This window comes from Manis javanica, chromosome 16 (assembly GCF_040802235.1).
Source record: "Manis javanica isolate MJ-LG chromosome 16, MJ_LKY, whole genome shotgun sequence".
Lineage (NCBI taxonomy): Eukaryota > Metazoa > Chordata > Mammalia > Pholidota > Manidae > Manis > Manis javanica.
Genome location: NC_133171.1, coordinates 31,136,455 through 31,149,668, shown reverse-complemented (window position 1 = coordinate 31,149,668; position 13,214 = coordinate 31,136,455). Strand labels below are relative to the sequence as shown.

Sequence of the window (13,214 nt, the reverse complement as noted above, 5' to 3'; positions counted from 1 at the left end):
TATTTTTAAAATGGCAATAACAGCATTCAGGGGAATAGTATTTGCCCTTCATGAGATTAAGTGCAAAAGAAAATAAGTATATCTTACCTGATAAGCAGTGTATACTTCTGCCCATCATCCACTTTAACAGCAGTGTTAATACTTTTCACTTTTGCTTCACCAGCACAGAGGAAGTGGTACTATGGGAGAAAAAAGTTTTGCCTCAAACAGGTTTTTTCTATAAAATTAACATCTTCTATTTGCATTAGACTTAACAATTACTGCTCATTTTTATATTGCTTTGGAGCAACAAGTAGTCTAAAACTTAAAGAGAAGTGACAGTTCAAGATACACAACTAAGTACTGGAATTCAAACACATGAGTTTGTAAGTGTGTATATATATATATATATACCATATACCTTATACGTGTACACACACACACACACACACTTCTGGTTTATTTTCCAGTGTTCTGGGGAACATGGTTAAGACGGGCAGCTTCTGCGATCAGAGAGCTAGTATTATTGCCAACTTTCCTTAGATGTTATCCCTTGAGCCATACAAAGACCAGTGAATACAATCTAGAGGATGATGTTAAAGTCCCTGGAAGGGAATTTTAAAGATAATATCTTCCTGAGGCTTGAGGGGTCTTTGGTGATTTGTAGGATTAATACAAATTGGGCCAATTGAGTTTGGTTTAAAAAGGACCAGACACCCTGGGAATTTCACAGGGGTGTCTCCAGTGGTCTGCTCATCTTCTTAACAGCATATTGGTTACATTGTACCTATTGATTCCCAGAAAGGGGCTTTACCCTCTTTATCATATCTACCTAATATCATATCTACAAGAGACTTGCAAGCCACGTATAAGTTAAACAAACACAGTTTCCTATGAGGCTATATATTTTAATTTGTTACGATATTTGGCCATTGCAAAAGATTCTTTTCCTCTATAAAATTAATTACTGTAAGTTGAGTTTAAGAAATATGTTAAGCAGTACTAAGATTTTCAAAAACAATTAGGCTGCCGTGCACTTTCTAGAGAAGTCAGGTGTATAATATCAGGTTATACGTTCCTCTCCAGCCATGTGTAACTGAGTAAAAGTCAGTGTTTATATAGTGAATCCTTAGTTATGTTCAGTATATATCCAGGGTAACCAGAGAGTATATTTAATATTTTTGACAGCAGGAATGGTAAGTAGATTTTTCTGTATAACACTTGGGTTCTACACTGTCAGTTAAGATAATTATTTAAACTGAAATGATAATGTACTGACCAACAATGTATACGTGTGTTGGGGGGTAGTCTCCTTAATTTGTTCAAATATATCAGAAAATTCTGTTTCAGGTACTACTAAGTTTTATTGATTCCCTGTTATCTTTAAGGCAGTCAAAGTTAAACATACAAAAAATATTTAATGTACAATTCTATTAAATTTACTTATTTTTTCCCTTTTATTATATAAATAGATCACTTATGCTATGTATAAAAACAACGGATACTGTTTATTGGGTGGTTACTCGGTATCACAGGTTTTTAAAGCACTTTACAATTGACTGCTTCCTTACAAAATAAAACAAAAAACAAATAAATGGAGTCTGTTAAGTGCTATCCTTTTCTTATACCCATTGTTTAGAGCTGCAAACTAAGGTGAAGTAGTTTGAGCTCTCCCCCCAGCCCTTACCACAGAGGTACAGCGACTTATGACACAAGTAAGCTGGGGGTAAAGGACTGGTATTTGAGTCCCAACAATGGATATATCCAGTTATCTCGTGGTCATTCCAAGAGGACAATGAGATATATTTTAAATTAAGTCAATGCACTAAATTTTACTAAAAACTTAAACCCCTAAAAAACATTTGACTAACAACTCCACATTTCTAGAATCTGAATAGGTCTTAAATTATGATTGCTGTGAAAGTTCAACCATAAATATGTCTTTTTGTGAAAATTGTAATGCAAATGCATTCCCATGATTATACTTTTAAAATAGATGAGGAAATTGGAGCATAGTCTCGCAAATCACAGTGGAGCAAGGAAATCTTAAACTTATCAGGTTAGGATAACACTGAAATTTCCTTTAAGTCGTTCCAAGGAATCAGTTTTGTGAGTGGAAAGCACATGGATTTTGGATTTACACAGCAAAGTAAAAATGCCAGATCTTTAAGAGTTCTGAGAGTATGTGCCATCCAAACTCTGAGATCCTCAGCCTGTTTGCAGGATCTTTGTGAAATGTGGAGGGATAATACCTTTCATATGTGATGAATATGTCCCAGGCATCGTTCTATGTGTTTATGTGCTTTTAGTTGTTTACTGGTTATATTAACTTCACAATATTTATCAATTTACTAACTCAGACCTCACAACAACTTTTATTACCTTTATTTTATAAGTGAGTAAATGTAAGCACAAAGTGCTTAAGTGACTTGCCGTGTCTCAAAACTCCTAATTGGCAGAGCTGGGAGTCAAACTTAAATAGACTGACTCCAGGGTCCGTGATCTTAATAAATGTTCTTAAGATGGAGTTTGACATACAATTGCAATTCAATAAACAATAGTAATTACTATAATAGATATATCAATACATATCCTTTCTTTGTCATAAAATCTAAAGGAAAGAAGTCCTACACCTACCTTCACTCATTATGACAGTTTTATAATTCCCAAATGTCTTGGTTCAACCCAGCCTGAGTGTAAGTGGTCCCTGTCTCATGACTGCATAAAATATTTCACTCAGAATTCTTTATGAGTCTCTGGTGATTCCTCATAATGTCTCTGATTTGTGATGTCCACAGTAGTGAGAGGAAGTGGATGAGTTACACACTCACTTACGGCAGTTGAAAAATGAGTTAGCAGCAGCAAAGTGTGCTGATGGGAAACACTGTGAATGTGACCACTGCTCAATATTATGTGTGCTTTATAATCTCTTGTATTTGGTGTCTACAATTCTTCTGCTTATCATAAGGCTAGTAGAAATTTCTGGTCTTAGTTGAGGAAAATGCTATAGAGCAGGGGTCAGGAAACTTGACCTTACAGGGTCAGACTGATGTTCCATGATTCATTATAGTATTCTATTTATTACATAATTCTATTTTCTTGCTCTGGTTTCACCTGTTCTTACTATTATCTGTACCAGATTGGAAGCAAAATGACGAGAATGAAGTGTGTTTTATTTACCACTGAATCCTTAGAACCTGGCAAAGTGACTGGTGACAGATAAATGTTCAATGAATGAATGAATCGAAATACTGATACTATTGCTAATCTGTTTTGACTGGTTGACATTTATTTATGATATCAGACATTGTATTAAATTATGTGTATGTATTATATTACTTACGAAACATGTCCATTTAAAGAAAATCAAACTAGTATTAACTTGGCTTATTTAAATTATAAGGTATAAGTCACCCTTTCATGGAAACTCACATAAATTTAAATGGCATTATAGAAGAAATGGTAGACAAAAAGGCAGGTGTTATGTGTCATATATTAGACTGTGTGAAGTTAATTCCCTCATCACAGTGACCATTTTGATGGTTTCCTTAATCCAAGTTGCTAGAACAGGAATATGAGGTGATTTGTTAAGGTAGAATGGTGTTGAGGGGAAAGAATGTACCTTCAATTCAAAATTGACTTCACAATTTAGTGTTTATTAGCTGTATAACCTTGGATTTTTAAAAAGGTTGTTACAAAGACTACCAGGTGTTAAATCAGTGATCTTAACCTCTTGTATCTCAGAATTTCTTTGCACTCTTAAAAATTATGGGGGAACCCCAAAGAGCTTTTGCTTACTAGGCTAAATCTATCAATGTTTATAATATTAAAAATTGAGACATATACTTTTTAAAATACAAAAATATATAAATACTCATGACATTAGTCACGAGAGGAATGACATTACCACATGTCAGGCAGCCTCTATGAAACTCCACTGCACACTTATGAGAATGAGAATGAAAAAGGCAAATAACATCTAGCTACTATTACGAGGACTTCTCTCCCCTTAACAGCCCTCTGAAAGAATTTCTGGGTTCTCCAGGAGTTCCCAGGTCACACCTGCCATAAAAGTCATAGAAATGGTAGCAGTTACTATCATTGGAAAATTGGGAAACATAAAAGTGTAAGACAAGTAGAAAATATAAAGAAAAGAAGAAAATGAAAAGCTATTTGAAGCATATACTCTTTTGATATATAAATATTGAATAGGAGAAATTACAGAAAAAATACACAGCTTGGTGGAGAGCATAGAAGTTTAATTTTTATTCTGACAGTAACCTCTCAAGCAGAGAATTTGAACAACTTCCTAAAATTTCTTTTAAATTAAATAAATGTAATGACTTACCTTTAAAGTACCATTTTCAATAAATAATTGAACAAAAAAATCCATCCACTGATTTGGAGTCTTGCCCGATAAAGAGCACGAGGCCATAGGAGCGGGAGGTCTGAAATTCTAGGGAGATGTTATTTTGTGGATTTATAAGCACATTTCAAAATTCTAGATAGGAATTTCCATAATAGTGAACACAACTGAAATCTGTGGAGTCAGAAAAAAATATAATTTAGGTTAGAATTGAATGTTCAATAGTCGGGTTTCACATTACTACTATTTGCATAACATTTTCTAAAATAGCTCATACTTGTATCTTTCCAGCCTATTATAAGCCTGAGCACCTATTTCCTTTACCACAGTCACAGTTTGTCATAATTTCTTGGGAGCTTCATGATCAAATCTCACTGGAAAGCAATGATGTCTAGATGATTAGTCTTCAATAGTGTTTTTACTTAGGTTTTGCTACAGGTCAACAGAGACAGAAATATTTTTTAAAGATGTCCTTATTCACTGTATGTATAAGACATTGACATAAAATTATGGTTTATGTCACTGTTAACTTGATTAGGTGGCTTTTGAGGACTGAGAGGTTATTGGGAAGTAAAGGAACTATCATCTTTTTGTAGCAACACTGTATTACCTAAGCTTCATAAAAAAATCTCAATTTCTCTTTTCCTTTTGCCTTCTGAATGATATTTTAATTAGCCTTAATCTTCTATGTAAAATATGGACACATTTTGAACAAACTTCTTTGACAATTTCATCACTTAACATTATAAATAGATGATGAATGAAACCTACGTAGCTTATTTCTCGAAATAAGTTGCTTATTATGTTACATTATTAAGAGTAAGACTGTTTTTGGCTGATGAGATATTCGGTAACAAAGATTTGAGTGTCCCTTTGCTTTTATTTCCCCCCTATGTCCTCCTGTGACGCACCACACACCCAAACTCCATCTCCTCTAAGATTCCCATGATTTATTCTTTCACAACTAATGGAAGAGGTGATTTATGAAACTGCGCGAGTTCTAGTTTGCTGTCCATCAAAGGATAACATCGGTTTAAAATCTGTACTTTAAAACTTCTGTAACTTATATTCTATGTGGAGTATTTCTCTTATTTTTTGTTTTCAATAAAGCTTTAGAAGTACTCATTGTGCTAAAGTTTTGAACTTGTAAAAAGAAAAAATCTCCAAGGAAATAATCAGCTAAACCTCAAAGAAATATTTTCCTTTTAACTAGAAATAAGAAGGTTCAAAATACTGCCAGAAAACATTTGTGCTTTGTAGACATAAAGGCATATGTGTTTTTTTTTAACAAACGAATTCATTAGTGAAGGTGGTTCAAAGATTGAAAATATTAACATTGTGCTATCAATTTTGACATCCTAATTGTTTTAGTTGTGATGAGATATAGACCAACATTTATTCTCTGTAGGGTTTTGATGATGATGGTGGCCTGGTATAATAGAATTTCACACAACATTAAATAATTAGAAAGGTTTCAGTCATTTATTTGAATGAATTGGGAATGGACACAAACATCCATCCATTTGATTTAAAGTTCAGAATGTGAGAGAGCATAAAATATTTTTAGATAAAAACATTATAACATGACTATATCCAACGCTGGTGAAATAAACTAATATACATGTTTTAAAGCTTTAGAAAGAAATATATTGTCCATTGGACAACAGCTAACTCAAAACACTCTTTTAATTTCATTATGTTAAGATATGAATTTTTATGGACTGAGTTTTTAAAACATAAGTGGCTTTGTCATCAAGCAACTAATGTGCTCTGTATAAAGACCCACATATGCACTCAGTTGTAAACTCCATGAGGTCAAGAGTCATACACGTTTGGTTCGTCATTCTATTTCCAGGGCCTGATTTTTGTAAGCATATGAAACTTTAACATCTCTTATGGGAGATATAATTGCTTTTATTTAAGTGTGCTTGGAAAATTATATTCTATTACGTTTAGGTAAAAAAAATAATCAGAAAATATTTTGAGTAGAGTATTCAACCATATTTGTAGTATTTCCTATTCAAAAACATGAATCCAAATTTTATTTTACATCTCCCGTAGCAAAAATAAAAAGAATTGTGAGAGGAAGCATGGAAGAGTTTTGTGAGGAAAAGACAAGTATAGAGACTATTTCCAATTATCATGGGCAAGAATAAAATGATAATTCCATACATGTTTTCATTTTCTAGAACTAAATCAAATGTTCCTGCCTTTCCCATTTCCTTTTTCCAAGTAGGAGAATCTTTATCTGAACTGTATGCCCTCATGACAACTGTACCTCTGAATGTTTGTATGCTTTTGATATAAATAACAAGAAAGCTCAATTCCAAGTAGCTTCATTGAAGAAATTCAATGACTTCAGTAAAGGGAATCGAAGACTAGGGGAGGCTTTCTGATGGATGCTGTGTATGCAGACGCTCAGCCGGCTCCTCATGGAGTGCCTCCATTTCCTCTGGCTCTCCATTCTGTTCTTCACAGGGTGAGCTTTAACCTGATACCTATTTTTCTTCTGATTGGTGGTGAGGGTAGGATATGTGTCCAGGCCCTCAGTTTCCTATATTTTTAAAAGAGGAAGGAAGAACTGCCCCAGGTACAGAATGAACCTTTCCCAGCAGTCAACTGGCCAAAACGGGGTCACCAAAGAGGTCCCCCATGGGAGGTGAGGAGGGGGTCAGTTCCCACTAAGACCTGGGGGAATGGGTTCATCTAGACAAAACTGGTATTCAGCTGGGAAGAATACTTCAAAATCTAATCCCAGTATTTCTCTAGATTCATGCCTCATTTCTTGGTTAACACCTAACTGTCAGATTTGAAGGCTCAAAGTGCTCAATTTCATATCCAAGCTAGAGACCTTGACTTTGACCTCCAAATTCCTGCCTCTACTTCTTCTCAGAGGGAGCATTGGTCTTTACTTTTAACAGTACACATTGAGTCTAGCTACCAAAAATTCATTTGAAATTTGGTTTTTGTTGCTACGTGGTCAGTTGCCAATTTATTTTGGACATGCAATTACTTGAATTTCCAGGGCATACTGGCCCGTAGCCACTCCCACTGCAGGAAGATAAAGGTAACTTCACAACTATTTTAGTGAAAAATCAGGTATCAATAATCCTGCCTTTACCTATTGCACAAAGAAGGGTTTTAAATAGATTAGAAGAATAATGAACAAACATAATTTAAGAGAAATTAATAGTACAGACTCTAAGGCATAAAAAATATTTAAGTTAGAACAAAATAAACTGTGTATAGTATTAAATTCTTTCATAAGTTAAAAACAGTTACTCCATAGCACATTTTCCTTTTAATAGAATAGATACTTTTAGAAAAAGTAAAGGATTCTTAGCTTGAGCCATTTTTTGGCTTCTTGGTTAGCAGATCCTAAAATAAATTTCAAAGAACAGTCTTTTTTATGGTTGGTGTTGTATATGTAAGATTAAATGTGAAACTTGGAATCTTATGAGAGAATTATTGAATACAAAGCTCTTCTACAAGGCTGATGGCTTGCTAATGACTTTTAATGACTGGGCAGTTTGAATAAAGGACATATACTATTTAATCCTATTTCTAGTAGATTATTGTCAATATCAGTGTAATCCATGAATGATCATTTAAAGAAAGAGACATTATGTCTTGCTCTCTGGAGTATGTATCACTGGCTAAATGTTAAGAAATAATTCATAACTAAAATGCAAAATGGCCCTTTATTCATTTCACATGCCTTAGAAGTAGTATCTAGGAAATAGTGGACATTTGTGGTATATATGTAAGTGTATAGAAAACTTTCTGTTAAGTATTAATTTGAGAAAAGACTACATGGATAACAGTTACATGTAATTCATATAAGAAAATTTATTACACTATTAAGAAACCTATGTTGAATCTTGATTCTTGGTTCTATCAGTAAGTCGATCAGCAATCATATATTAGCTACAGAAACTCTGAGTTGGTTCTTTAATTTGTATTATTTCTTGAAAAAGAAGCTTGGATTTTATAAGATACACTCCATGCTTAATAATTTATACTTCTATGTTTTACAAATTCTGTTTATTAATTCACCTTAAAATCTGTCTTCATATAATCTATTTAAATTCATCACAATTAGCTTAATATTTACTAATAAAGCAGGAAAACAGAAGAAAATTAACATTTTATCCACTGTTTACTGTGTGTCAGATTTTTGTGGAAGATTTTACTCAAGCTTCTTAAAATGTTGATGTTTTTCTTGGACATTTAACGATTAATGCCATTTGAAAATGCTTTTGTAAGAAAGCCTATTTCAAAATAAATTATGACATGTTTGTTTCATAGATTTTTCAGATTGATTAGCCCATGGACTACAGGTCAACGACTAAATTTATAGAGTGAGTATTAATCATATAATGAAAAAAGAAATATTATAAAACAAACAATATTGAAATGAAAAGCCAGAGCATGAAGCTTAAGACGGGCAGAGACATCTCGGTGCAGCCAAAGGAAATGTATGATAAATACAAGAAACTTCAGGGGCAGATCTTAAGAAAACAGATGATTGCAAGGGAAGCCAAAAGAGACCTACTCAAATAGTTACGTTTTTCTTCTGAAAGCAATTAACACTCTTTCTCAAAGGGAGCACAGCACCTATGATCACTATATTTTCCTTTCACCAGCAAATGGAAGCAGATTATCATCAGGGAAAATTCCTTCAATAGCCACCCTAATGATTGGAAATCACTCTTTTAAAATACAAATCAAATCACGCCCCTCTCCAGTTTACAAGCATTTGCTGCTGCCAGAAGTCTATGACACAAGTGCGTAGTACTTACTCTGGATAGAGTATTTCCGACACTTGCTTTCTCCTTTTGCCCCTCACTGTGGAGTACCGACTGTTCTAGGACAACTTCAGAGGAACCACCCTTTCTAACCTCCTCGGCATTGCCAGTTCGGTCATGCATCATTCTTGCTGTACGTGGGGTCTGCTTCCGGGATGATGATACTATTCATTGGACGGACTGTCAACCCCAAGTCAATCAAACACAGACGTAATTAGCATGGCTTTAGGATAAGTCTTGATATTGGATGGGGCAAGTCCTGAATATTCTCTCTCAGGACTATGTTACCTACTGTTCATCCTGTGCCTTTTAACATAAGCATTGCAATCAGTTACATGTGCAAACATCTTATTGAATTACATAAAAACTCTCAGTAGTAATTGATTTGAACTCTATTGATTTCATAGAAAAACATTTGACTAACTGATTTCTTTGTAGATACTTTATCTTCTTATGTATGGGCATGATATATTTCTCCATTTACAAGGGTTTCTAAAACATTTTTAACATAATTTTGTAACTTTAATTCACAAAGGCCACATACATATTTTCTAGAAACCTTATGAATTTATTTTAGTTTTTTGTAACATTATGTATTTAATTCACTATGTTGCTATATTGAAATGCAATTGACTGTTATATATTGAGCAACCTTGTTGAATTCTCCTGTTTTTAGTAAGACCATATCACCTGCCGGTATTAAGATTTTTTCATTTTCTTTTTTGTTCCTCATTCTTAAACTACTTATTAGGTTGTTACAGTGCCTAGGACCATCAGAAAGAAAGAAAACACTGAACTTAGATAATGATAATGAGGTTCTTTTTCTTGCTTTGATTTTTCTGGGAAGTTTTTAAACTTTCTCCTTTGAGCGTAGTGTTTTGCTCTTCTTTTATAAGTGATGCTTTTTAACTCATAACAGAATTATTCCTAAACTCTGTTTTAGCAGAATTTAGTATTAATCAATTTTTCATTTATTGACATGATTGTATTTTGAATTACTATGATATTCTAATACTAAACTTTAATTTTATCCCAGAAATAAATCCCACCTGCTTATGATGTGTGTATGTATACAGATTTCATTTGCAAGAATTCATGTTTAGGACATTAGCATCTGCACTGATGACTGGCGCCTTTGAATTTTTATTTTTCATGGCGCCCTTTCTGATTTTCATACTAAACTTTAACTTATCTTCATTAAATAAATTGGGCAACATGAGTTCCCATTTCTAATCTCTAGTGGTGTTTTTGTTCATTTACCACCCAAATTCTGTGTCAAACTATAAAACTGAATTATACAATGTCCTGAAATAACTACAAAAGCAATTTCATTACTCGTTAGGAATCAGACTGGCATAGTACACAAAGTAGTAACTTGCAAAGAGATTTAGTTTTAGCTCTAATTTTGTCACTCACCCTTTGTTACCTTAGAGAAGTCACTTGACTTCTCTACTTCCCCATCTTTAATTTGAGTGGCGCCTATTATGAACTTGTAATTACAGTAAATCTAACTTTGGACTCTTGGGTTTAATTATACACTTTATCACTTGGGATCTTGGATGAAACTTTTTTTTTTTTGAGAGGGCATCTCTCATATTTATTGATCAAATGATTGTTAACAACAATAAAATTCTGTATAGGAGACTCAATGCACAATCATTAATCAACCCCAAGCCTAATTCTCAACAGTCTCCAATCTTCTGAAGCATAATGAACAAGTTCTTACATGGTGAACAAGTTCTTACATGGTGAACAGTGCCAGGGCAGTCATATCACAGAAACTTTCGGTTTTGATCATGCATCATGAACTATAAACAATCAAGTCAGATATGATCATTTGTTTGATTTTTATACTTGATTTATATGTGAATCCCACATTTCTCCCTTATTTATTTATTTAGTTTTAATAAAATGCTGAAGTGGTAGGTAGATGCAAGATAAGGTAGAAAACATAATTTATTGCTGTAAGAGGGCAAATGTAGATGATCAGGTCTGTGCCTATAGACTAAGTATTAATCCAAGCTAGACAAGGGCAACAAAACATCCATGGATGCAGAAGATTTCTCTCAAAACAGGGGTGGGGGTGAGGTTCTAAGCCTCACCTCTGTTGATCCCCAATTTCTCACCTGATGTGCCCCCTGCGACTGTGCCTGTCTTAGGTTGTTCCTCCCTTGAGGAATCTTACCCGTCTCTGGCTAACCAGCTGTCTTGTGGGGCCATACAGGGAAATGTAAAGTTGGTAAGTGAGAGAGAAGCAATATTCTTTGAAAAGGTTAGCTTTTTACTTCTTTGCAGATTTACGCCCTGTGGCTTCTATGCCCAGCATTTGTCTTGATTTATCTTTACCTCTTGGAAGAATTATGATACTTGGCAATTTTCGATATGAGGCACGAATTCTATTTAAGGGTTGTAATTAGGAAGGAAGAAGAAAAGCTATAGAAGTAGCAGACAGAAGAAAACATGGGTAGATTGATTATTTCTTTGACATAACTTCTTGTAGAGTAACATAGCATGTATAGGTTTTAACAAACTACTAATTAAATTGCGTACACACATTAACAGAATAGGAATACAGATACATAACAAAAGCAGACCTACAATTAGCAGCCATATCCAGTGAAACCAAGAAAACCAATTAGGTACCCTAGGCATTTGTGAAAACTTATCAATAATATGATGGATATTGTCTATCTGAATTTGAATAGTTTGAGAAAATCAGACAAATTAAAACAACACATTCCTGGGAACTGTTCACATCCCACATGTTCTTTTATCAGTAGATAGTCTATAGTTGCACTATTTTGGAGCATTGGATAAAACTTTTAACTTCACTGAGTCTCTGAGTTTCTTCATAAATACAGTGGAATAACAATGTTATTCTGTTACAATACATGTGAGATTACTAGGCAAAAAATTTGTTCCAGTCACTATGTTTTTGCCTACAGATATACCTATGATAATGTACAATTTATAAATTAGGCACAGAAGGGATTAACAATAATAAAAACAACGATTATAATAATATGCTGCAATCAAAGTTATGTGAATGTGGTTTCTCTCTCTCAAAGTGTCGTGTTGTGCTGTACTCACCCTTCATGTGATGATGATGATGTGAGATGACAAAATGCCTACGTGATGAAATGAAGTGAAGTGAGTGATATGGGCACTGTGACACTGTGTCAAACCCCTAGAGGCCTGACGGTAAGTCAGAAGGAGGATATCTGCTTCAAAACCGGGATTGGCCACAGAACTAAAACTGCAGAAGGTGAAACAGCAGACAAAGTGGTTTGCAACCAGTATTTACTTTTAAAATAGTTTTATATGCATTTGCTGTTCATTTTTCTCAACCATAGATTTAGAAAGCTCTGAAGAGCATGATATGGTGGAGCATTAAGTAGATCTGGTGGATCCTAAGGTCCAAAGTGGTACATAATGGCGGTGCCAGGAGATCCAGAAATGCCTTCTGCTTCCAGGTACGGGAGCGGCTCACATTTCTACCTATTTTACCTGTTTACAGGGGTAAACCAATGCTCCAATATCACGCTCTTCAGAGCTTTCTAAATCTATGGTTGAGAAAAATGCATGGCAAATGCATATAACAACTATTTTAAAAGTAAATAGGAATAAAACTAAACTAAAGCTGTAAATTTTACTAATGATAATGCATATTCCACTGGCCATTTCACTCTTTACACAGCACCTTACATACATCATCTAATTTGATTCTTAGCACAATGTGAGAGGCACGTAAGGCTAATTTTTATTATGAGTCCTATAGTTTTATCAAGAAACTGAGGCTTAAGGAAGGCAATTTGATGAAAGTTATGGATTCTAGAAATGTGCTTCTTTCATTAAAGCACATGATCTTTAACACCAGTTTTATTTTGTGTGTGAACAGGCTGCTTATCAGTTTTTTCAAACATATCATCTTTGCGATTCTATTTTAAAAAGCACTCATTTGTAAGAGGTCCAGTGTGAATCCTCCTATTGAATTCTCATTTCTCAGTAATGTCAGAGTAGGGTAACAAGAGGATTCCTGAATGTACCAACACTGCCCCACT

At 34.1% G+C, this 13,214-nt stretch overlaps 1 protein-coding gene across 1 annotated transcript in view; it reads right to left on the bottom strand.

The window, feature by feature from the left end:
* Positions 1 to 13,214, bottom strand: part of EYS (eyes shut homolog) — a 1,533,253-nt gene that overhangs the window by 569,050 nt on the left and 950,989 nt on the right. The window contains 3 exon segments of the mRNA XM_073224289.1: positions 88 to 179; positions 4,328 to 4,366; positions 4,368 to 4,519. Of these exon segments, the coding sequence (XP_073080390.1) occupies positions 88 to 179; positions 4,328 to 4,366; positions 4,368 to 4,519 (283 nt within the window).